Here is a 26,980-nt window from a genome sequence, read left to right as displayed (position 1 = left end):
TTGGGGAACACGCATCTGCGCGGAGAGGCACAGGAGGACGCGCCTGGTTGCAGCAATTTATGGGGGGTGTGTGTGGAGAACCTTAGCGCGTGCGTGCGGTGCGTCCGTGGGGGGGGGTGCGTGCGTGTGGGGGGCCGTGCGTGTGGGGTGCATGCGTGTAGGCGTGCGTGGGTGGGGGGAGGAGAGAACAGAAAGGAATGCTGAGGGACGCCGGGGGTGGGGACTGACACCGCGAGCTTGCGGGATTGAGGTAAAGATATCAGAACATCTCTGGCTGACAGCTCCGAGTCAGCATTCTTAACTTTTTTATTTTTTGAAGGGCGGGTGGAGGGTGGACGTGACCCGTTTGAAATTCTAAGGAAAAGTATCGATCATCTCCTCAAAAAGAAAAAACAAAAACCAAAAACCAAACAAAAGCACATGGTGGTTCCTGGGCCCAAGGACGGCCATCCGTAGACCCCAGACTGTGGCTGAAGTCGGGCAGAAAACCCAAATAGGTGACTTAGGTATTTGCCACTGGGTCTTGTGATTCTGCGACGGGGGAACGGAACAGGTGACCGAGCTGTTGCCTCCTTTCTCTGCGGGCCCGTCCTGGGCTTGGTGGCTTCCAGGCCGTGTCACCGTGCCTTTGGGAGGTGGCGCCCTCAGAGTGGGTGTATGAAACGGGGTCGCTCCCCAGGGTACGGCCGCTCCGGGACCCATGGCCTTCGCCATCCAGCCGGGGCGCCAGGCCTCGCAACCGGGTCCCGTGAGCCGGCCGGCTGGTCAGCCCAGATCTGGGCACCGGCCTCGGACGTGCTGGTCAGCTCCCTGCTCTTGCTCAGGTCCTCAGGTCGGAGCGCAGCGCGTCCTCGGATCCCCGCACCCGCAAGCGTCTCCACGGCCCGGCCCGGGTGTAGTGTGGGGAGCGAGGCTCTAAGGTTGGCCCTTGGCTGGGTAAGTGACTAGGAGGGCAGCGGATTGGGGTTCTGATTCCGTCTTTATCACTAACTAACTGTGGGATGTGAAGCAATTTCCCTCATCTTTCTGCGCCTCACTTTTCCTCATTTGTAAAATGGGAGAGTAGCTCACAGCGTGGTTGGAAGTGTAAATAAGACTATAATAAATTCCCAGCAAACGGAAGCATTTAATGAATGCCATCATACCTTAAGTATAAATATAAATAAGTAAGTAGATAAGTTAAAGTAGAAATTATATCCTGAAAGAATGTATTAAACTGCTGGTTTTCTTTTTGGTCTCTTCTAGGCACACCTAGTTGTGCCATCCTCAGCCAAAGCCCACCAGATCCATCCTGTAAAGTCACACGCCTGAAGTAAGTGGGCTTTTAGTTTGAATCTTTTGAGATGTTCTGAGAGATAAGGCTTAGTCCACCATCAACTCTCACCTGGATTGCTGCCTTGGTCGCCAAGCCTTCACACTTGGCCTGCTTCCCTCCCGTTCATTTTCCGTGTTGCAGTCAGAGTTATCATTCCCTCTGAGCTACAGAGTAACCTGCTGGTTCGGAGCACAGACCTTGGTGTCAGACAGATCTCTTTCAGATCCCAACTGCACCCTGCTCCATCGCTTTCTGTGTGACCTCGCACAAGTTACTTCACCTCTTTAGGAATCCTTTTCCTTATCTGTAAAAAGGGATAATGGTGATCTCTACCTCATATAGGTGTTGTGAGAACTTCCAGAAGTAATGCATATAGAGTGGCCCATAGTAACTCATAGTAGCTCAGTAAATGGCAGATTAAAGTGGATTAGAGCAGTGAGGCTGCTAGCAAGAGTGTCTGAAGTGATGTACCATGGCCACTAGACTGGATAGGGAGTTAAGCAATGAAGTGGTAATGAGCTGAAGAATGGAAGAAGTCAAAGGATGGGAGATCTTGATGAGAATGAGGAGTGGGTATTCTGAGAACCAAGAAGTAATAAGGGTAAGAGGTTATAGCCAGAGATTGGGTTAGAGGAGTTCAGAAATTCTGAAGTGGAGCAGCTCCATGTTTATCGGGTGGTCTAGGGCACTAATAGCTAGAAATGGCATGTGAAGTGGCATGTAGTCAGAGGTTGCAGAAGTAGAGGAGGTCAAGGGACAGTGAAGCTAGAGTGTTGGATGAGTCATCCATAGCCATTGAGATTGCTTATCTGATGACATGGGTTGGAATGGAGAGGAAAATGGAGCTAGTGCCAATAAGGTTCACCCTGATTAACAGGGAGCAGTGATTTATTTCACAGTTATTTACTGAGCTCTTACTAAATGTCAGGTTATAACAAGACAGACAAGAGTCCTGCTCTCATGGAGCTTACAGTCTAGTAGGAGTGATAACAGACATTAATAATCCCACCTATAAGTAGAAAACTGCAAATTGAGATAAGAGCTATGAAGGAAAAATAAGCGTTCTATAAGTACTTATAACAAGAGGACCTGACTCTGTCTGGAATGTCAGGTAAGACTCTCCTAAAGAAGTGATGAGAACTGAAGGATCAGCTGGGGTAGAAGGAGCTAGAGGAGGGATGAATGGAGGAATTGTTCCACATAGAGGAAACAAACATCATGTGCAGAGACCTGAAGCTAGAACATGTGCAAGGGACTTGAAGTACTGAAAGGTGTCTCCTGTGGCTAGAGCACATTAAGCAAGGGGGAGAGTATTGGGAGCTGAGACTGGATGGCAGGGCCCCTTAATTATGTTGGGCTTTATCCTAGGAGCATTGGGAATACTCCTACTAAAGGGTTTTGATTAGGTGAATGACATGATTTATCTGTATTTGTTTCTTTTTTAAAAAATAAATTTACTTATTTATTTTTGGCTGTGTTGGGTTTTATTTGCTGCACACAGGCTTTCTCTAGTTGTGGCGAGCGGGGGCTACTCTGTTGCGGTGCGCGGGCTTCTCATTGTGGTGGCTTCTCTTGTTGCAGAGCACGGGCTCTAGGCATGTGGGCTTCAGTAGTTGTGGCACGCAGGCTCAGTAGTTGTGGCGAACAGGTTTAGTTGCTCCACGGCACGTGGGATCTTCCCGGACCAGGGCTTGAACCCATGTCTGCCTGCATTGGCAAGCAGATTCTTAACCACTTCACCAGCAGGGAAGTCCTAGATTTATCTGTATTTCTATGTTTCTTCCTCCCACCTCAGTTTTATTAAGATATAATTGATATATAACATTGTACAGTTTAAGATGTACATAACAACATAATGATTTGATATGTTTATATATTACAAACATAATGCTTTGATATGTTTATACATTGCAAAATGATTAGCATAGTATTTCTTAAGTAATGCACAACTGTATGCTCATTAGAACAAAATAATCAAACAGCACAAGTATATAAATTGTGAAAGTCCAATTTGTATTTTTCTTTCTATGCATTAGAATACATATGTACACATATATAATACAATAGATGTATACATTATTCTATATATAGAATTATATATATAATATAGCAACTAGCTTTTTCCACTTAACAGTGTGTCTTTGACTTTTTCCATGTCTTTATTTTTTAATTACTCAATAATATATAAGTGTATTTTCATGGTAAAAGATTGAAACAGTACACAGTTGTAGAGATAGTAAATCTTGAAACTTGCCTTTTCTGCTCCCTCTATAGTTGTTACTTCCACTCCCACCCCCCCAAAAAAAGCAAAACAAAGAATAAACTAATTGTCAGCAGTTTGGTGAGTATCCTTACAATCGCCTTTCCATGCATTTATATGAATAAATAAGTCCTTATACCATATATAATTTATTCATATCATTATGCAGCTTTAAAATTTCTTATTTATTGACTTAATTACACAATTGACACACGAATACATTTTTCTTTCAGAGGATTAGAATGTTACAGGGAAGGCTAAAGCCTCCTTTAGTCATCATTGATTTCCTCCCTGATTCTCTCCCTCCCTACTCACTGTTGGACTTAGCTTCTTCCAGACCTTTTCTCTCTCTCTCTTTCTCTCTCTCTCTCTCTCTCTCTCTCTCTCTCTCTCTCTCTCTCTCTCTCTCACACACACACACACACACACACACACACAATATATATATAGTACTATTTAGTGTTATTTAAAAATGTAAATTATTTATACTCCAGTAAAGATGTTAAATATATATATATATATATATATATATATATATATAAATTTTATCATGCTTATATGTATTGTTCTGCTACTTGCTACTTCTCACCCAACATAATGTCTGAGAACTTTTCAAGTTAGTACATGTAAATCTAACTTGTTCTTTTTCACTGTTTCAGAGTATTCTACAGAACAGATATGCTATAATTCATTTAGCCATTTCCCCATTGTCATGATTATTTCCAAGTTTTTTGCTAATATAAAATGTGCTGCAATGTATATCCTTCTACATGCCTCCCTCTTTCCTTTCTCTACTCACTTCTAAATGCTACCTTTAATCAATACTAGATTCTTATGCATATTTAGGTTTGTTTCAGAATTCTTTATTTGGTTCTACTGATCCAGTTATTTATACTTGCATTCATACCACACTTTAAATTTCTATAGTTTTATAACATTTGATATCTGACATGGAAAGTCATCTTTTTTCTTCAATTTTGTGTTATTCTTGCATATTTACTTTTTAATATGGATTTTAGAATCAAATTATCATACCCAAATAGAATCTTATTGGCATTTTTGTTGGCCTCGCATTGAGTTTCCGGATTTAACTGGGGAGAATTGGCACCTTTACATTAATGACTCTTCCTTTATATGAATATATGTGGTATGACTCTCCATTTATTCAGATTTTTAAGTCCTTTAATAACGTGTCATTTTCTCCATACGTGTGTTGAATATATCTTGTTTGGGCTATTTCTAGATATTTTATAGCTTTTGTTGCTACTATTAATAGGATTTTTTCTTTCATTTTGTAATCAAGGGTATATAAGATAACTTGTTTTTTTGTTTGAAATTGTGTCCAACAACTTTACTGAATTATCCTTCTTTCTAATAGTTTGTTCATTGAGTCTGTTGGATTTTCTAGGTTGGCAAACAGATTATGTGCAAATATTGATAGTTTTCTCTCTGGCTTCAATCTGTATACCACGTGTATTTTTCTTATCTGAATGCATTGTCTAGGACTTCCAGTATAAGACTGAATAGTAACAACGATATCAGACATCCTTAACTTATTCCTCCCTTTAATGGGAATGCTTCGAAAATTTCATCAAGTATGCTTCTTAGTGTGGGTTCTGGCAGTTGCCCTTTATTAAGTTAAGTAAGTTTTCTTTAATTCCTACTCTTTTGAGGCTTTTTAAAAGCAAGAATGGCTATGAAATTTTATCAGTTGCTTTTTCACCTATAAGTTGGACATATAGGTTTTTTCCCTTTAACTTGTTAATGCATTGAATTGCACTGATAGCTTTTTTTTTTTTTTTTTTTTTTTTTTTTTTTTTTTTGCGGTACGCGGGCCTCTCACTGTTGTGGCCTCTCCCATTGCGGAGCACAGGCTCCGGACGCGCAGGCTCAGTGGCCGTGGCTCACGGGCCTAGCTACTCCGTGGCATGTGGGATCTTCCCGGACCGGGACACGAACCCGTGCCCCCTGCATCGGCAGGCAGACTCTCAACCACTGCGCCACCAGGGAAGCCCATGCATTGATAGCTTTTTAAAAACTTTCCATTGTGATAATTTCCAAACATAAATGACAGTAGAGAGTACAGTAAACCCCCATGCACCCATAACTGAGCTTTAATAGCCGTCAACATTTTGCCATACTTGTTTCAGCTATTCCCCTCCCCTCTTTTGTGCTGGGATGTTTTAGGCTAATCATGAGCATCATATGATTTCACTCCTAAATATTTCAGTATGCCTCAGCAAAAAAATTGTAGCAAACATGACATCTTCTCATATAATCATAATGCCATTATAATACTAATACCTGGCATATCTTCCAATTTTCCAATTGTCTAAAAAATGGTTTTATTTTTTAGACTTTAAAAAAATTAAATTTATTTATTTTATTGTTGGCTGTGTTGGGTGTTCGTTGCTGCGCGGGCTTTCTCTAGTTGGGAAGAGCCGAGGCTACTCTTTGTTGCACTGCGCGGGCTTCTCTTGTTGCAGTGGCTTTTCTTGTTGCAAAGCATGGGCTCTAGGCGTGTGGGCTTCAGTAGTTGTGGCACGTGGGCTCAGTAGTTGTGGCGCATGGGCTTAGTTGCTCCACAGCATGTGGGATCTTCCTGGACCAGGGCTCGAACCCGTGTCCCCTGCATTGGCAGGCAGATTCCTAACCACTGCACCACCAGGGAAGTCCTAAAAAATGTTTTTACCATTGAGGTTTCTTTCAATCAGGACCCAACTAACAACTCATTGTATTAGGTTATATCTCTTAGATTTCTTTTAAGTTTTTAAAAAGCTAAGACAGAACACCTCCTCCCTTTTAGTTTCATGGCATTGGTTTGTTGAAGAAACCTGCCATTTGTTCTATAGGCTCTCCCACATTCTGGATTTGGCTGATTACTTCCGTGAGGTGCTGTTTTATCTGTTTCTGTATTGCTTGTATTTCCTGTAGCCTGGAAGGCGGATCTAAATGCTTGATTAGATTCAGGTTCTTATTATTTGTTAAGACTGTTTAGTGGTTGATACTATGTACTTTCTTTTACATAATGTTTTCCTGTCTCACTCTTAATGATACTAAAACTGGATTGAAGTGGTGTTAGTCTGATCCTGTCATTGTAAAAGTTCTCCATCATCCTTTCACCTAGTGGCTTTACCATCCATTTGATAACTATTATCTGAGTCAATTATTTCGTTTAGGATTTCAAAATAACAAGTTTCTAATTCTATTATTCTTTCTGAATTTATTAGCTAGCATACCTCTGTAAGAAGAATTATCTCTCCTCTACTAGGGCTACTTGGTAAGCCTAAAATACAGTTCCTATACGAAAGACAGGATAAACACTTAACTCTTTCCCTGTATTTGCCAATTTTCCAAGTAAGGAGTTGGTGTCCTGTTCCACACTGAGAGATCTGTAAGTGTTAAACTTCCCTGCATTCCTAATATTAACCTATCAGGTCAGGGAATGATGTGTTTTTTTTTTTTCTTTTTTAATGTACTCTGGGATTTGAGGGACTGATCTTTTATTTAGCAGTTTTGTATCTGTGTTCATAAGTGAGATTGCCTATAGTACTGATCCTCAGCCAGGGGCTAACCATCCCTCTAGGGGACATTTGGAAATGCCTGGAGGTGCTTTTGGTTGTCACAGTTTATTGGTGTGTGTGTGGTGGGAAGTCCTGCTGGCATTTAATAGATAGGGATCAGGGATACTAAATGAAGAATTGTTCCGCCAAAAATGCCATCAGCAATCCCTTGAAAAATAATGGCCTATGGTTTTCCTGTGCTTGATTATGGTATTAAGGTTATGCATTTTTATATCTACGTTCATAAGTGAGATGGGCCTATAATTTCTTTCCCTTTACTTGTCAGTTTTGGTATCAAGATTATACTAGCCTAGAGTTGTATGGCGTCATTTCCCTTCTTTTACTTTGCTTTGGAAATTTTTGTGTAAAGTTTGATTAATCTGTTCCTAGATGGTGTGGTCAAACTCTCCCACAAAACATTTTGGGGCTGGTGACTTTTGAGGTAGAGTATTATCATTTCACATTCTTCTATGATTAATTGGTCTATTTAAGTTTTCTATTTCTTAGGCCAATTTTGGTTGTTTATTTTCTTGGGAATTATCCATTTCACTTAGGTTTTTAAAATTATTGCTATAAAAATTTTACATAGTACTTTTTGGATAATTTTTAATCTCTTGTTTCTGTAGTTTGGTTCCCTTTCATTTTTTATGTTAATTTATGATGGCTTTATTTTTGAAATCATACTTGCTAAAAATTTGTTCATTCTATTGTTCTTTTCAGAGAACTATTTCCTTTTATTGATTTACTCTATTGTTTAATTATTGTTTGCTTTCTATTTTGATAATTATTGATTTTTTAAATTGAGGTATAATTGACATACAATGTTATATTAGGTTCAGGTGTACAAATATTTGATATTTGTATATATTGTTAAATGATCACCACAATAAATCTAGTTAACATCCATCACCATACATAGTTACAGAATTTTTTTTCTTGTGATGAGAACTTTAAAGATTTAGTCTCTTAGTAACTTTTAAATATGTGATACAGTATTACTAACTATAGTCACCATGTGGTACATTACATTCTCGTGATTCCCATGACTTAGCTATTTTATAACTAGAAGTTTGTACTTTTTGACTCCCCTCACCCACTTTGCCCACTCCCCACCCCCTCCCTGCCTGCCTCTGGCAACCACCAATCTGTTCTCTGTGTCTTTGAGGTTTTTTTTTTTTTTTTTTTAAAGATTCTGTATATAAACGAGATCAGGTAGTATTTGTCTTTCTATGTCTGACTTATTTCACTTAGCATAATGCCCTCAAGGTCCATGCATGTTCTCACAACTGGCAAGATTTCATGTCTTTTTATGGCTGAACATAGGGGTTATGTTTTGTTTTATGTGAAACTTCCATATCTTTGTACCATTTTACTCTCCTACCAACATCCTTAGTAGCATTTGGTAGTGTCAGTTTTTTTAATATTAACGATTCTAGTGAGTGGGAACTGGTACCTCACTGCAGTTTTTATTTACATTTCCCTAGTGACTAATGATGTTGAGCATCTTTTCATGTGCTATTGGCCATTTGTATATCTTCCTTTGTGAAAGGTCTGTTCAAATATTTTGCCCATTTCCTTTTTTATTATAGTAAAATATATATAACATAAAATTTATCACTTTAGTCACTTTTTTAATTTTTAAACTTTATTTTATTTATTTTCCTATACAACAGGTTCTTATTAGTCATCAATTTTATACACATCAGTGTATACATGTCAACCCCAAACGCCCAATTCATCACACCACCACCAGCACCCCTCTGCCACTTTCCCCCCTTGGTGTCCATACGTTGGTTCCCCATATCTGTGTCTCAATTTCTGCCCTGCAAACCGGTTCATCTGTACCATTTCTCTAGGTTCCACATACATGCGTTACTATATGATATTTGCTTTTCTCTTCTTGACTTACTCCACTCTGTACGACAGTCTCTAGATCCATCCACGTCTCAACAAATGACTCAGTTACGTTCCTTTTTATGGCTGATTCCATTGCATATATGTACCACTTCTTCTTTATCCATTCATCTGTCGATGCGCATTTAGGTTGCTTCCATGACCTGGCTATTGTAAATAGTGCTGCAATGAACATTGGGGTGCATGTATCTTTCTGAATTATGGTTTTCTCTGGGTTTATGCCCAGTAGTGGGATTGCTGGATCATATGGTCATTCTATTTTTAGTTTTTTAAAGAACCTCCATACTGTTCTCCGTGGTGGCTGTATCAATTTACATTCCCACCAACAGTGCAAGAGGGTTCCCTTTTCTCCACACCCTCTCCAGCATTTGTTGTTTGTACATTTTCTGATGCTGCCCATTCTAACTGGTGTGAGGTGGTACCTCACCATAGTTTTGATTTGCATTTCTCTAATAGTTAGTGATGTTGAGCAGCTTTTCATGTGCTTCTTGGCCACCTGTACATCTTCTTTGGAGAAATGTCTATTTAGGTCTTCTGCCCATTTTTGGATTGGGTTGTCTGTTTCTTTAATATGAGCTCTTTATATATTTTGGAGATTAATGCTTTGTCCGTTGATTTGTTTGAAAATATTTTCTCCCATTCTGAGGGTTGTCTTTTCATCTTGTTTACGGTTTCCTTTGCTGTGCAAAAGCTTTGAAGTTTCATTAGGTCCCATTTGTTTATTTTAGCTTTTATTTCCATTACTCTAGGAGGTGGATCAAAAAACATCTTGCTGTGATTTATGTCAAAGAGTGTTCTTCCTATGTTTTCCTCTAAGAGTTTTAGAGTGTCCGGTCTTACATTTAGGTCTCGAATCCATTTTGAGTTTATTTTCGTGTATGGTGTTAGGGAGTGTTCTAATTTCATTCTTTTACATGTAGCTGTCCAGTTTTCCCAGCACCACTTATTGAAGAGACTGTCTTTTCTCCACTGTATATCCTTGCCTCCTTTGTCATAGATCAGTTGACCATAGGTGCGTGGGTTTACCTCTGGGCTTTCTATCTTCTTCCATTGATTTCTGTTTCTGTTTTTGTGCCCATACCATATTGTCTTGATTACTGTAGCTTTATAGTATAGTCTGAAGTCAGGGAGTCTGATTCCTCCAGCTCCGTATTTTTCCCTCAAGACTGCTTGGGCTATTCGGGGTCTTTTGTGTCTCCATACAAATTTTAAGATTTTTTGTTCTAGTTCTGTAAAAAATGCCATTGGTAATTAGATAGGGATTGCATTGAATCTGTAGATTGCTGTGGGTAGTATAGTCATTTTCACAATGTTGATTCTTCCAATCCAAGAACATGGTATATCTCTCCATTTGTTGGTATCATCTTTAATTTCTTTCATCAGTGTCTTATAGTTTTCTGCATACAGGTGTTTTGTCTCCCTAGGTAGGTTTATTCCTAGGTATTTTATTCTTTTTGTTGCAGTGGTAAATGGGAGTGTTTCCTTAATTTCTCTTTCAGATTTTTCATCATTAGTGTATAGGAATGCAAGAGATTTCTGTGCATTAATTTTGTATCCTGCAAATTTACCAAATTCATTGATTAGCTCTAGTAGTTTTCTGGTGGCATCTTTAGGATTCTATATATATAGTATCATGTCATTTGTGGACAGTGAAAGTTTTACTTCTTCTTTTCCAAGTTGTGTTGCTTTTATTCCTTTTCCTTCTCTGATTGCCCTGTCTAGGACTTCCAAAACTATGTTGAATAATAGTGCTGAGAGTGGACATCCTTGTCTTGTTCCTGATCTTAGAGGAAATGCTTTCAGTTTTTCACCATTGAGAATGATGTTTGCTGTGGGTGTCTCATGTATTGCCTTTATTGTGTTGAGGGAGGTTCCCTCTATGCCCACTTTCTGGAGAGTTTTTACCATAAATGGGTGTTGAATTTTGTCAAAAGCTTTTTCTGCATCTATTGAGATGATCATATGGTTTTTATTCTTCAATTTGTTAATATGGTGTATCACATTGATTGATTTGCATATATTGAAGAATCCTTGCATTCCTGGGATAAATTCCACTTGATCATGGTGTATGATCCTTTTAATGTGTTGTTGGATCCTGTTTGCTAGTATTTTGTTGAGGATTTTTGCATCTATATTCATCAGTGATATTGGTCTGTAATTTTCTTTTTTGTGGTATCTTTGTCTGGTTTTGGTATCAGGGTGATGGTGGCCTCATAGAATGAGTTTGGGAGTGTTCCTTCTTGTGCAATTTTTTTGGAAGAGTTTGAGAAGGATGGGTGTTAGCTCTTCTCTAAATGTTTGCTACAATTCACCTGTGAAGCCACCTGATCCTGGACTTTTGTTTGTTGGAAGATTTTCAATCACAGTTTCAATTTCATTACTTGTGATTGGTCTGTTCATATTTTCTATTTCTTCCTGTTTCAGTCTTGGAAGGTTATACCTTTCTAAGAATTTGTCCATTTCTTCCAGGTTGTCCATTTTATTGGCATAGAGTTGCTTGTAGTAGTCTCTTAGGATGCTTTGTATTTTTGCGGTGTCTGTTGTAACTTCTCCTTTTTCATTTCTAATTTTATTGATTTGAGTCCTCTCCCTCTTTTTCTTGATGAGTCTGGCTAATGGTTTATCAATTTTGTTTATCTTCTCAAAGAACCAGCTTTTTGTTTTATTGATCTTTGCTACTGTTTTCTTTGTTTCTATTTCATTTATTTCTGCTCTGATCTTTATGATTTCTTTCCTTCTGCTAACTTTGGGTTTTGTTTGTTCTTTTTTCTCTAGTTCCTTCAGGTGTAAGGTTAGATTGTTTATTTGAGATTTTTCTTGTTTCTTGAGGTAGGCTTGTATAGCTATAAGCTTCCCTCTTAGAACTGCTTTTGCTGCATCCCATAGGTTTTGGATCGTCGTGTTTTCATTGTCATTTGTCTCTAGGTATTTTTTGATTTCCTCTTTGATTTCTTCAGTGATCCCTTGGTTATTTAGTAATATATTGTTTAGCCTCCATGTGTTTGTATTTTTTACGTTTTTTTCCCTGTAATTGATTTCTAATCTCATAGCACTGTTGTCAGAAAAGATGCTTGATATGATTTCAATTTTCTTAAATTTACTTAGGCTTGATTTGTGACCCATGATGTGATCTATCCTGGAGAATGTTCCATGCACACTTGAGAAGAAAGTGTAATCTGCTGTTTTTGGATGGAATGTCCTATAAATATCAACTAAACCTATCTGGTCTATTGTTTCATTTAAAGCTTCTCCTTCCTTATTTATTTTCATTTTGTATGATCTGTCCATTGGTGTAAGTGAGGTGTTAAAGTCCCCCACTATTACTGTGTTACTGTCGATTTCCTCTTTTATAGCTGTTAGCAGTTGCCGTATGTATTGAGGTACTGCTATGTTGGGTGCATATATATTTATAATTGTTATATCTTCTTCTTGGATTGATCCCTTGATCATTATATACTGTCCTTCCTTGTCTCTTGTAACATTCTTTATTTTAAAGTCTATTTTATCTGATATGAGTATTGATGCTGCAGCTTTCTTTTGATTTCCATCTGCATGGAATATTTTTTTCCATCCCCTCACTTTCAGTCTCTATGTGTCCCTAGGTCTGAAGTGGGTCTCTTGTAGACAGCATATATATGGGTCTTGTTTTTTTATCCATTCAGCAAGCCTGTGTCTTTTGGTTGGAGCATTTAATCCATTCACATTTAAGGTAATTATTGAAATGTATGTTTCTATGACCGTTTTCTTGTTTTGGGTTTGTTTTTGTAGGTCCTTTTCTTCTCTTGTGTTTCCCACTTAGAGAAGTTCCTTTAGCATTTGTTGTAGTGCTGGTTTGGTGGTGCTGCATTCTCATAGCTTTTGCTTGTCTGTAAAGCTTTTGATTTCTCTATCGAATCTGAATGAGACCCTTGCTGTGTAGAGTAATCTTGGTTGTAGGTTCTTCCCTTTCATCTCTTTAAGTATATCATGCCACTCCCTTCTAGCTTGTAGAGTTTCTGCTGAGAAATCAGCTGTTAACCTTATGGGAGTTCCCTTGTATGTTATTTATTGTTTTTCCCTTGCTGCTTTCAATAATTTTTCTTTGTGTTTAATTATTGCCAATTTGATTACTATGTGTCTTGGTGTGTTTCTCCTTGGGTTTATCCTGTATGGGACTCTCTGCCCTTCCTGGACTTGGGTGGCTCTTTCCTTTCCCCTCTCAGGGACGTTTTCGACTCTAGTCTCTTCAAATATTTTCTCTGGTCCTTTCTGTCTCTCTTCTCCTTCTGGGACCCCTATAATGCGAATGTTGGTGCGTTTACTGTTGTCCCAGAGGTCTCTTAGGCTGTCTTCATTTCTTTTCATTCTTTTCCCTTTATTCTGTTCCACAGCAGTGAATTCCACCATTCTGTCTTCCAGGTCACTTATCCGTTCTTCTGCCTCAGTTATTCACTATCGTTATTCTGAATTCATTTTCTGTAAGGTTGCTTACCTCCACTTGATTCAGTTGTTTTTCTGGGGTTTTATCTTGTTCCTTCATCTGGTACATAGCCCTCTGCCTTTTCATCTTGTCTATCTTTCTGTGAATGTGGTTTTTGTTCCACAGGCTGCAGGATTTTAGTTCTTCTTGCTTCTGCTGTCCGCCCTCTGGTGGATGTGGCTATTTAAGAGGCTTGTGCAAGTTTCCTGATGGGAGGGACTGGTTGTGGGTAGAGCTCACTTTAGTCACTTTTATGTGTACAATTCAGTGGCATTAAGTACTTTACATTGTTATCCAAGCATCACCACTAGCCACCTCCAAAATTTTTTCATCTTCCCAAACTGAAACTCTATACCCATTAAACAATAACTCTCCATTACCCTCTCCCCCCAGATCCTGCTAACCACCGTTATACTTTCTGACTCTATGAATTTGCCTATTCTATGTACTTCATATAAATAGAATCATATAATATTTTTTATTTTGTGCCTGGCTTATTTCACTTTGCATAATGTTTTCAAATTTAATCCATGTAGCATGTTTCAGAATTTTCTTCCCCTTAAAGGCTGAATAATGTGTTGTATGTCTAGACCACATTTTGTTTATCCATTCATCTGCTGATGGACATTTGGATTGTTTCCACTTTCTCATTTTCTTCTATAATTGCATTTTTCATTGATCTTTTCCTACTTTTACAATTGATTTTTTTCTATTTTTTAATTGAGTTATAATTGACATATAACACTGTTTTGGTTTTAGGTGTACAGCATAATGACTTGATACATGTATATATTGCAAAATGATTATCACAAGTTTAGTTTATAGCTTTTATTAAATTGATCTGATTGATTTTATTCATATACCATAAAACCCACCCTTTTAAAGTGTACAATTTACTTATTTTCAGTATATTCACAATGCTGTGTAACCATCACCACTATCTAATTCCAGAATGTTTCCAACACCTGAAACAGAATCCCATAACCATTAGCAGTCACTACTACTTCCCCTTTTCCCCAAACCCCTGGCAACCACTAATCTACTTTCTTTCTCTATGGATTGGTCTATTATGTACATTTCATATAAATGGAATTTCATGTCTGGCTTCCTTCATGTAGCGTAGTGTTTTCAAGGCTCATCCATGTTATAGCATGCCTCAGTACCTTGTTCCTTTTTATGGCTGGATAGTATTCCACTGTAGGTATATACCACATTTTGTTTATTCAGTTCATCAGTTGGTGGACATTGGGGTTGTTCCCACCTTTTTTGCTATTTAGTATAGTGATGCTGTGACTATTCTTGTACAAATTTTTGTTTAAATACCTGTTTTCAGTTGTTTTGGGTATATACCTAGGAGTTAAATTGCTGGGTAACATGGTAATCCTGTGTTTAACTTATTGAGGAGCTGCTGAACTTTTCCATAGTGGCTGCACCATTTTATATTCACACTGGCAATGTATGTGTGTTCTAATTTTTCCACATTCTTGCCATTTTTCATATTTTAAATTACAGCCATTCCAGTGGATGTGAAATAGATTCTTATTCAGTTATAAAAAGGAATGAAGAACTGATACATGCTACAACATTGATGAACCTTGAAAACATTATGCTAAGAAAAGAAGCCAGACACAAAAGGACACGTATTGTATGATTGCATTTATATGAAATGTCCAGAATAGGCAAATCCTTAGAGACATAAAGTAGAATTGTGGTTGCCAGGGGCTGAGGTGGGGGCAGAATGTGGAGTGTCTGCTTAATGAGTACAGCATTTCCTTTGGGGTGATGAAAATGTTCTGGAATTGGGTAGTGGTGATGGTTGCAAAACTTTGTGAATGTACTACAAAGCAATGAATTGTACACTTTAAAAGGGTAAGTTTTATGATATGTGAATTATATCTCAATAAAAAAAACCCAGAGTCTCATTTTAGGCCTGGAGGTGAGATTTGTAGCATTTCTTTCTCCTGTTTTTGGCAGCATGCATACCATGTCAAGTCACCATGAAAAGTTGTACAGTTTGTTGACTGAAAAGGCACACAGCCAAGGGTGTGAAGGGGGACTGAAATTAGCCCATACCCTGCTCTCTAACCTGTGTTCCCTAGCTTGGTGCTCCCCTAGCCTAGAGGAAGAGGCACCATTTTACCATTTTGTAATCCAGCTGCTTGGAGGAGACTGAATTACTTACTTTGATTTCTCTTCTTGAAGGGGGCACCTTTTGGTACTTTGCATAACGATTCCATATATTCTAGTGGAACTCCTAGTACAATGGATACTACTTTCCCATCGTGGAATTTGGGCCATCTCACAGCCTTTTACTCTAACTGGGTCTAATAACCAGTTATAAAATACCCCATAGTTCCCTAAAGGTCTGTTGACTGTAACTCACTCTCTGGTATAATTTCTTTTTCTTTTCAATTTCTTTTTTTTCTAGTTTTTTTGAGATATAATTGACATACTGCACTGTGTAAGTTTAAGATGTACAGCATAGTGATATGACTTACATACATCATGAAATGATTATGTCGTCTCATATAGGTACAACATTAAAGAAATAGAAAAAATATTTTTTCCTGGTGGTGAGAACTCTTAGGATTTACTCTCTTAACAACTTTTATACAGCAGTGTTAATTATCTTCATCATGCTGTATATTACATCCATAGTACTTAGTTTATCTTATAACTGGAAGTTTGTACCTTTTGACTACCTTCACCTAATTCCCCCCTCCCCACCGCTGGTGGTCACAAATCTGATTTCTTTTTCTAGGAGTTTGTTTCTTTGTTTGTTTTGGAAGTATAATTAACCTACAACACTATGTTAGTTTCTGGTACACAACATAGTGATTCAATATTTCTATACATTTCAAAATGTCACCGTAAGTCTAGTTGTCATCTGTTACCATACAAAGATATTACATAATTATTGAGCATATTCCCCACACTGTAACTCATTTACTTTGTAACTGAAAGTTTGTACCTCTTGATCTCCCTCACTTATTTCTCTCCTCCACCAGTCTCCTCCAGTCTGGCTACCACCTTTTGTTCTCTGTATCTGTTTAATCTCTGTTTCTGTTTAATTATGCTTGTTAATTCATTTTGTTTTTTAGATTACACATATAAGTGAGATTATGTGGTATTTGTCTTTATCTGACTTATTTTGCTTAGTATAATACACTGTAGGTCCATCCATGTTGTTGCAAATGGCACGATTTCATGGCTGAGTACTGTTCCATTATATATATATATATATATATTCATCTATCAATGGGAACTTAGGTTCCTTCCATATCTTGGCTATTATAAATAATGCTGCAATGCAGTATCAAAAAACAACCCAATCAAAATATGGGTGGATGATCTAAGTAGACATTTCTCCAAAGAAGATATACAGATGGCTAAAAAGCACATGGAAAGATACTCAACATCACTAATTATTAGAGAAATGCAAATCAAAACTACAATGAGATATCACCTCACACCGGTCAGAATGGCCATCATCAAAAAATCTACAAACAATAAATGCTGGAGAGGGTGTGGAGAAAAGGGAACCATCCTACACTGTTGGTGGGAATGTAAACTGGTACAGCCACTATGGAGAACAGTATGGAGGTTCCTTAAAAAACTAAAAACAGAGCTACCATATGATCCAGCAATCCCACTCCTGGGCATATATCCGGAGAAAACCATAAATTGAAAAGATACATGCACCCCAGTGTTCATTACAGCACTGTTTACAAATAGCCAGGACATGTAAGCAACCTAAATGTCCATCAACAGAGGAATGGATAAAGAAGCTGTAGTACATATATACAATGGAATATTACTCAGCCACAAAAAAGAACAAAATAATGCCATTTGCAGCAACATGGATGGACCTAGGGATTGTCATACTGAGTGAAGTAAGTCAGAGAAAGACAAATATATGAATCTAAAAAAAGTGTACAGATGAACTTATCTACAAAACAGAAATAGAATTACAGATGTAGAAAACAAACTTATGATTACCAGGGGGTAAGGTGTGGGGGAGGGATAAATTGGAAGATTGGGATTGACATATACACACTACTATATATAAAATAGATAACTAATACGGACCTACTATATGGCACAGGGAACTCTACTCAATACTCTGTAATGGCCTACATGGAAAAAGAGTCTAAAAATGAGTGGATACCTAGAGGAGTGGGATAAGGAAGGTGGGAGGGAAACGCAAGAGGGAGGAGATATGGGGATATATGTATATGTATAGCTGATTCACTTTGTTATAAAGCAGAAACTAACACACCACTGTAAAGCAATTATACTCCAGTAAAGATGTTAAAAAAATTTAAAAACAACTGGAAAAAATAAAAAAAATAAAAAAGTGGATATATGTATATGTATAACTCACTTTGCTGTACACCTGAAACTAACAACATTGTTAATCAACTGTACTCCAATAAAAATTAAAAAAAAAACTAGTGCTGTGATGAACATAGGGTTGTTTATGTATTTTCTGATTAATGTTTTCATTTTCTTCAGATAAATACCCATAAGTGGAATTGCTGGATTTTATGGTAGTTCTATTTTTAATTTTTTGAGGAATCTCCATACTGTTTTCCATAGTGGCTGCACCAACTTACATTCTCACCAACAGTGCGCAAGGGTTCCCTTTTCTCCATATCCTTGCCAACACTTGTTACTGTCTTTTTGATAATAGCCTTTCTGACAGGTGTGAGGTGGTATCTCATTGTGGTTTTCATTTGCATTTCCTTGATGATTAGTGATATTGAGCAGCTTTTCATATTCTTGTTGGCCATCTGTATGTCTTCTTTGGAAAAAAGGCTATTCAGTTCCTCTGCCCATTTTTTTTTTTTTTTTTTTGCGGTATGCGGGCCTCTCACTGTTATGGCCTCTCCCATTGTGGAGCACAGGCTCCGGATGCGCAGGCTCAGCGGCCATGGCTTACGGACCCAGCCGCTCCACAGCATGTGGAATCTTCCCGGACCAGGGCATGAACCCGTGTCCCCCGCATCAGCAGACAGACTCTCAACCACTGCGCCACCAGGGAAGCCCTCCTCTGCCCATTTTTTAATTGGGTTGTTTGTTTTTTTTGATGATGAGTTTTATGAGTTCTTAGTATATTTTGGAAATTAACCCCTATAGGATATATCATTTGCAAATATTGTCTCCCATTCAGCAGGTGGCCTTTTCATTTTGTTGATAGTTTCCTTCACTGTGTAAAAGCTTTTTAGTTTGATGTAGTCCCATTTGTTGATTCTTGCTCTTGTTTCTTTTACCTGAGGAGACATATCCAAAAGAATATTGCTAAGACTGATATCAAAGTGTGTACTGCCTGTGTTTTCTTCTAGAAGTTTTATGGTTTCAGGTCTTACATTTAAGTCTTCAATCTATTTTGAGTTTATTTTTGTATATGACATGAGAAAGTAGTCCAGTTTGATTCTTTTGAATGAAGTTTTCCCAACACCATTTATTGAAGAGGCTATGTTTTCCCCATTGTTTATTTTTTCCTCCTTTGTTGTAGATTAATTGCCCATATAAATCATTTCTGGGCTGTCTATTGTATTCCATTGATCTGTGTCTGTTTTTGTGCCAGTACCATACTGCTTTGATTACTGTAGCTTTGTAGTATAGTTTGAGATCAGGTAGCATGATACTTTATGTTTTGTTTTTCTTTCTCAAGATTATTTTAGCTAATTGGGGTCTTTTGTATTGCCACACAAATTTTAGAATATTTGTTCTGTGAAAAATGCCATTGGTATTTTGATAGGGATTGCAGTGAATCTGTCGATTGCCTTGGGTAATATGGTCATTTTAACAATATTAATTTTTCCAATCCATGAGTGCAGTATATCTTTCCATCTCTTTGTGTCATCTTCAGTTTCATCAGTGTCTTATAGTTTTCTGAGTACACGTCTTTTATCTCCTTAGGTAGACTTATTCCCAGGTATTTTATTCTTTTTGATGCAACTGTGAATGGGATTGTTTTCTTAATTTCTCTTTCTGATAGCTTGTTGTTAGTGTTTCTGGTATAATTTCTATGTCAGAGTTCTTTAGTTGCAGGCAATAGAAATTGATTCTGAATAACTTAACTCGAGCAAAAATAGAGATTTTTGGAAGGATACTGGAGTTACTTGAAACTACATGAAGTGCTCAAAAACAAGGTTCCAGGGAGGTCAGGAACTAAGGAAGCCTGGAGCATTTGGGTATCAGAACCTCTGCCTCTATACTCCCCACTCAGGTTTTAAAATTCAGGCACAGAGAATCTGATTATTCCATTAAGAGATATGGGAGGGAAACGTGCACGTGCAGGCGGCCGGGATACGTCATGGCGGCCAGGCGCCTCTTCGGTGCTACTTGGAGCTTGGCCGGCTGGCGGGTTCGGGAGCTCCCAGACCCTGCCGCTTCTGTAAGACTCCATGTACGAGATTATGCCAAGAGACCGGTCATTAAGGGGGGCAAGGGTGCTGTGGTCGGTGACACCCTGAAGGACCCAGAGGTGTGTACAGACCCCATCCAGCTCACCACGCACGCCATGGGTGTCAACATCTACAAGGAGGGCCAGGATGTGGTCCTGAAGGCGGATTCCGAGTACCCAGAGTGGCTGTTCCAGATGAACGTGGGTCCCCCCAAGAATCTGGAGGAGCTGGACCCTGAGACCCGGGAGTACTGTTGGCTGCTGTGGAAACACAACATTTGGCACCACTACTGGCTGAGCAAGAACGAGAAGTTCTAGAGGGGGAGGGACCAGAACACCATGACCCTCCAGTGACCTGGAGGAGATGTGGTGGGTACCTCCCCCAGCCCACCCCCTGGACTTTTTATTTTCTGGAAAAACAGACTTCTCCGAGAACAGAGGAGACTACCACCCTCACTGGGGTTACTGGATGGCCCCTGCACTGAGGCTGAATCAGGGCCCTGGGGGCCAATAAAGACTTCTTGGGGCAATTGCTGGCAGGCTCCAGATGCCTCTGGGTGTCGTCGCATGTCAGGGCCAGGAGAGACTTGGGGCAGGCAGTGGGGAGGTGGGCACTTCAGACCCAGTGGTCCCATGGCCCAGTCTCCACCCAATGATTGCTGGGCGTCTGCAGGTCCATCTTCCCCTCCCAGCCTCACTGAGCTGCTCACCTTCATTTCTGGAATTCCTAGCATTGCCCAAGAGGCCCCAACCTCCATCCTCGAGGGGAAGGGTTTTCTAGCCAAGCCGCTCTGGGTTGCACTGGACTCACAGCTGAATCAAGTCATCCGGAGCAGAAGAGAGTCTTTGTGAGCTTCAGGAACTGAAATGTCCAGGGGTACGGTCTGACTTCAGGCATGGCTGGATCCAGGTGCTTCAGTATTCAGCTATGTGGCTCTCCATCTCTGGGTTCTTTTAACTCCAGTGGGTAGTTCCCTCGGGCAGGGGTGGCTCCAGGGCTTCTAGCTGACACCCCCTATCCAGTTCAGTAAGCCCAGCCAGAAGGAAGGGACTTCTCATTCCTTTCTGCCAGGGTCACAGGGGTTATCTTCATTGGCCAGTCACTTGAGCCGAGGGACCTGGGCTTACTCATCATTCTCCTGTCCATCCACCCCCACTGGTGCCCACCAGATTGAAGGAAGCTGGAGGACACACACACACAGTGCCAGGACCACACTGCTTGGGGGGCTGGACCAGGGCCCTCTTGTCCTCCAGGCTCCTCCAGAGCTGGACAGGTAGGGCAGGGCAGGGTCCCCGAGGCTAATTCTGTCTGGTCCCAGGAAAATGAGGGCCCTCATCCTCTTAGGAGGACTCTGACAGGCAGATTACCCCACACCTGCCCTCGCTGGTGGCCTGTTCTGGGCAGGCGGATCGTCCCAACCCTCCCATGTTTCCCCATGGCTCTCAGTAAAAACAGAAGTTGTAATTGGCCACGGGCCTCCTCACTGTTCATCCAACGTGCCAAGCATGGTGCTGCCCCTGGGCCCTCTGCATGCGCCGCTCTTCCCCCGGATGTTCTCAAGGCTCCCTCTTTCACCTCCAGGCCTTTGCTCTGATGTTGCCTTCTCATTGACACCTCCCTGACTACCCTATTAAATTGCAACCCTGCCACACACACACACACACACACACACACACACACACACACACAAGATATATGGGATATCTTATCAAAACCAAGATCAGTGAAAGAATGCTGGACAAACCAAACAGTAGTTATCAGCAGAGGTAAGAAAAAGAGAGGTGTCAGCATCTAAGTGGAGATGTTGAGTAAGCCGTTAGATGAATAAATCTGGATCTGAGAGAAGAGGGCTAGACTGGGATAAACAGTTAGGAGTTGTAAGGAATGATTGAAATCATGGGCATCGTAGAGATTGCCTAGGAAGAGAGTGAGTGACCATGTACCCCTCCAGCTCCATTACCTGAGGGCAGGAGTGCTTACCGGAGTAATTTGTAACTAGAGAATTTTTTTTCTACTTTTTAGAGGACATGCTATTCCTAGTGACTGGGAAAAGAACCCAGGATGTGGGAATATAACACTGTGCTGGGAACACTCTGTCTCATAAGAAGTTGTTATGTGGAGATTTTAATAGAATGTAACTTCTTTCTGTCAGTTGTAATAAATGCCAACTTATTTTTCTCTAACATTATTTATATTGCACTTGGTCCTCTGCTAAAAGTTTTATGTGTGTCATCTTATTTAATCCTCACAACAAAATAATGAAGTAGTTATTATTATCACCATATTTTACAGATGGGTTACTGTAGTCTCAGGAGTTTAAGTAACTTTACTCGAAGTCATCTTGCTAGAAAGCAGTGGAAATGGAATTTAAGTAAGGTCTATCTGAGTTCAGACATTTTTACTCTTTATCAAATGATACAGCAATGCCAACATTAGCTATAGTTTAGGATTATTGAGCCCTTACTGTGTACCATGTAGTGTACTGAATACTTCGTATGCATACTTCATTTAATCCTCATAATAACCTTTTAAGAAAGGTTGTGATCAACTGTTGTTATAAACTGTTGTTATCCCTATTTAATAGTTGAGGAATCTGAGGCTTAGAGATGTTAATTCCGTGGTTGTCACATAGTAAGTGGTAGAGTCAGGGCCTGAACACATCTGTTTGATTCCAAAGCCTGTGTGTTTCACCAGTACACTCTATCAAAAATAGCTAATTCTTAGAACAGTGGCTCTTTTCCCTGGCTGCGTATTTGAATCACCTTGGGAGCTTTAAAAAAAAGTCGATGCCAAACCTCATCATCAAAGATTCTGATTTAATTGATCAGGAATGCAGACTAGGCACTGTAGTATTTTTAAGATTTTATTCATTTATTCAATGAACATTTAATGAATGTCTTCTCTATGTCAAACACTTTCTAGGCATTTACTCTCTAGCAAGATGTATTAGTTAGCTATTGCCACAACAATACATATAACAACAAGCACAAAATCTCAGTGGCATGAAAAGTTAAGAATTTATTAAGCACGTATTCTCACCGATCTGGAGGCCAGCTGGGACTCAGCTGGGACTCTGTTGGGCAGCTCTGATTCGGGCTGGGGTGACTCTATTTTTCTTGCTGCAGGACTATGAGTAAACTGGGGTGGCTCTACTGCATGTATTTCTCATCTGTGGATGAGTGGACTACCTGGGGCTTGTTTCTCTCATGGCTCATCTCATGCCAGTGGCAGAATCACAAGAGGGAGTATGTACAACTGTGCAAGCACATATCAGGCCCCTACTTGAGTCACATCTGTGTACACTCCATTACCCAGAGCAAGTTTCAAAGCTGAGCTCAAAGATAAGAGGTGGGAAAATAAGTTCCACTTCTTTGTTGTGGACCTGCCAAGTTCATGGCAAGGGCTGAGAATTGGGGCCAATAATTCAATTTAAGGGGAAATACTGAAAGTGAATAATAAACCTAACTCATAAGAAAATAATCAAGTGTGTTAGAAATTGATAAGTAATATTGCAACAAAGAAAACACATTCTGGAAGGTGGTATGAAGGTAATTCTAATGTGCAGCTGGGACTTAGGACCACTGATCTTACAATGTTCAACCTGGAAAGAAACCTGGGCTAACATTCTCTCCACCATTTTGAAAATAATAAAACAGATTCAGAAAGTAGAAGAATCTTACTCAAGGTCCATAGGTAGATAGTTATAGAAATGGAACTAGGGCTTGGATCTCCTGACTCTCTAGACCGTTTCTCTTATACCACAGTATTCTAATCTGTGGTCTTAGAATTCTCCCTTGACCAGTGGTACCAAGTTGACTGTGTTGTAGAAGGACACAGTCATTCTTTCTTATCTTGACCACAAACATTAGAGGTATACTGCCTAAATCCTATCCTTCCCTTAACGCATTTTAGAGTTCAATTTGACATTTCCCGTATTTGTACTCTTCAAAAGTCTGTGGACATTCTATCCTCTCTTTATTTTATTTATTTATTTATTTTCTCTTCAAGCTGAAGACTGTTGATTTTGGTCTATCTTCCTGTGATCTCCTAGTCCCACGCTAGCTCTCTACTTGGTTACTAGGCCTTTTCTCTTCCCCAGCTCTGTGATGCTTTGAGTAGTCTTTCTTGAGTTACTTTTTTACTCTGGGCTTCCACCAGGCCTTAAAGTCATCATTTCTCTCTTGGGTTACAGTCTTCTTGATTTGCCAGGATGAACAGTCAAAAGAAACGAAAAGATATGGAACCTGCTTGCACCTGGAGCTTATTGTCTGAACAGAAAGGTGAGTAACTGAATGAGGTAAAAGAGGGTATAATCTAGGTAATCTTGTTCATTCTCTTTCCCCTACTTCTCCTCATGGACTGTGGGATTTTTCTGAATCTTTAAAATTGTGTTGTATGTGTATAGGTATATGTGTATTAAGGTATTACATGGATACAGAATTTAGCCATTAATAATCTCTCCACAATTTTTGTGAAGAGACATCTGGTATTTATAATGTTTTCCATAGTCCCCAAAGCATCTATAATCATAAAAGACTCTTAAGTCTCTTCCTTTACTGTAACCACAGATTTTCACAGGAGACAGCACAAAAGAGTAAAGAGTGAAGATTTCTGGAGTCCCTCCCCATGTGGCTGATTCCTGAACTCCAAGGAATGTTTAGTTATGGGGAATAGAAACTGGTTATCTTCAACAGACCACTCACTTGCTGCTCATTTCTGTGACATTCTAATATCTGTCTCTCCATACTCTGCTTCCTCCCATCCACCTAGTCACAGCTCCCAACTATGTCTCACTCTTGCCTATAAAGGTGTGCAAGTACTAAAAACCTATAGGCATGTGAAGGTGTGTGTGTGTGTGTGTGTGTGTGTGCATTTGAATGTAGGTCATTGTATATTTCTGTCCAACTAACATCAACAATGTCTTATTCTTTCTCATTAACAAGTTAGACTCAACAGAAGCTCCAACAGAAGCAATAAGCTAACGTTCAAAGGAAAACAAAATACCAGTAACAGTCACTTCAAATAATGAATGCCCCTTTAAGTTCATGCCTAAAATTTTCCTTATTTATCATATAAATATAACTGTTTACACCCTAAATATATTTGTGTGGGAATTTCTTAGGTTTACTTTATGTTGGACATTAGCTATGAAATACCTTTTTGGTAAGTTAGAATAGATGTGAGATGGCTTTCTTTCTTTGTTTTATTTCCGTTTGGGCAACAGCATGAATGGCTGTAACAGTGTGACTAAATTTGTGTGGATTTCATGTTTTGGTACAAACGTGTATTTGCGATACTCTTAACCCCAGCTCTTCCTCCCACAGCTGCTTCAAGTTCTCTGGCTTCATTTTCATGGAAGGAGCTTACAGGTAGATGTCTTTTCTGATTTACTCTTTTTCTGTTTTGGGAATAGTGTCTCCCATGAACCCCATTCATCCCCACTCCTCTCCCATTTCTTCCCCCATATTCACTGAGCAACAATCAATGGTTTTTTTGGTAATATTCATGAAGTCCCAAACTGTCATAACAAATAGGACTTTTATATCATTTAGGATAGATATTCAAATACTAGGAGGACCTCTGATGATGGTAGTCAAGCCCCAGATAAACAGGACTTTATGGATAGAATAGACCAGTCTGCTTCTGGAATGATCTAGACTGAGGTCAACAAATTACAGCTAGTGGGCCAAATCCAGCCAGCTGCCTGTTTTTGTAAATAAACTTTTACTGGAACCACCCATGCCCATTCATTTACATATTGTCTAGGGCTGCTTTCACACTAATATGGCAGAGTTGAGTAAAGGTATACCTTGTTTCATTGCGCTTCATTTTATTGTACTTCACAGATATTGTGGTTCTTTACAAATTGAAGATTTGTGGCAACCCTGTGTTGCCAGATGATGATTAGCAATTTTTTGCAATAAAGTACTTTTTAATTAAGGTATGTACATTGTTTTTTAGATATAATGCTATTGCACACCTAATAGGCTACAGTACAATTAGTGTAAGTGTAACTTTTATATGCACTAGGAAACCAAAAAGTTTGTGTGACTTGCTTTATTGCAATATTCGCTTTATTGCAGTGGTCTGGAACGAAACCCGCAATATCTCCAAGGCATGCCTATAATTGTAGCAGAGACCTAAAAGCCTAATCTATTTATGGAACTTTACAGAAAAAGTTTGCAGACACTTATCTAGATCAGCATTCCCCAACCTGAATTCTACAGAATACTATTCTCCAGGAGTTAATAATTTTGCTTTTAATAAAGGGTTCTGTAGTCATTTAAGTCCAGAAAATAGTGGATTAAACAAAGTTGAACAGTCTGTTTTTTTTTTTAACTGTTGATTCGCTCAGAGCCTTTCATATGCTAATATGTATTGAGAAACTCTAAAATGGGATAGAAGGTGCATTCCCCTTACCTTATTTGACCACTGCACACCTTTTTCACAGCTCTCCTATTAATATCTTGCAAAAATGTTACACAAGAAACTTATTTGGAAAATACTAGCTTAGATATTCACTTAACAGGAGTTTGAACTTGATAACTGACTCCTTGGATTATTTTTTCTAGTTGCAGAAAGTGAAAAACTATGTAATATAGTATTTAAGCATATAGGCCATGGCTTCAGACAAACCTGAGTCTTAATTGAAGTCTCTGCCATTTACTAGCTGTCGAACCTTGGACAAGTTACCCAATGCTATAAGCAGGACTGGCTACATATTTATGGGGTATGGTGCAAAATGAAAAGACAGGATTCCTTGTTCAAAAATTATTAAGAATTTCAAGATAGGAACAGCAGAGTATTACACCAAGTATGGATCCTCTGAGCACGAGGCCTAAGCACAGATTGCACACCCATGAATGTATAACCCTGGTTATAAGTTTTCAGTTTCCTCAACTATAAAATCTGGATAATACCTACTTCATGGGATTATTATGATGATTAAATTTTAAAAAATGTATGTAAAGGGCCTAGTACAGTATCTGACACAGAATAGGCATAATAAATGGCTTGTTTTTAATTCAAAAGCAAGCATTTATAGCCATTTTCAAT

General features: G+C 39.1%; 2 protein-coding genes across 12 annotated transcripts in view; both read left to right on the top strand.

Moving 5' to 3' along the window:
- The window catches only part of LOC308609244 (NACHT, LRR and PYD domains-containing protein 12-like), a 48,655-nt gene that overhangs the window by 468 nt on the left and 21,207 nt on the right, over positions 1 to 26,980 (top strand). For 4 of the 11 annotated variants that reach the window (XM_081222898.1, XM_081222896.1, XM_081222899.1 and 1 more), the window contains exons 2-4: positions 1,246 to 1,312; positions 24,117 to 24,204; positions 25,249 to 25,293. In XM_081222898.1, coding sequence (XP_081079024.1) covers positions 24,135 to 24,204; positions 25,249 to 25,293 — 115 coding nt within the window. In that variant the 5' untranslated portion in view covers positions 1,246 to 1,312; positions 24,117 to 24,134. Of the gene's footprint in view, positions 1 to 824; positions 937 to 1,245; positions 1,313 to 3,589; positions 3,657 to 24,116; positions 24,205 to 25,248; positions 25,294 to 26,980 lie in introns of all 11 variants that reach the window. The other 7 variants (XM_081222902.1, XM_081222904.1, XM_081222903.1 and 4 more) reach the window with 5 other exon arrangements.
- LOC308608872 (large ribosomal subunit protein mL54-like) lies at positions 19,806 to 20,241 on the top strand (the record flags this gene model as incomplete). The annotated part of the gene is made up of 1 exon (XM_081222195.1): positions 19,806 to 20,241. The coding sequence occupies exon 1, from the start codon at positions 19,834 to 19,836 to the stop codon at positions 20,239 to 20,241; it is 408 nt and encodes a 135-aa protein (XP_081078321.1). The 5' UTR covers positions 19,806 to 19,833.

This window comes from Mesoplodon bidens (assembly GCF_964165515.1).
Source record: "Mesoplodon bidens genome assembly, chromosome: X".
Classification (NCBI taxonomy): Eukaryota; Metazoa; Chordata; class Mammalia; order Artiodactyla; family Ziphiidae; genus Mesoplodon; species Mesoplodon bidens.
The sequence above is the reverse complement of the archived record's forward strand: the minus strand, read 5'-3'. Positions and strand labels throughout refer to the sequence as shown.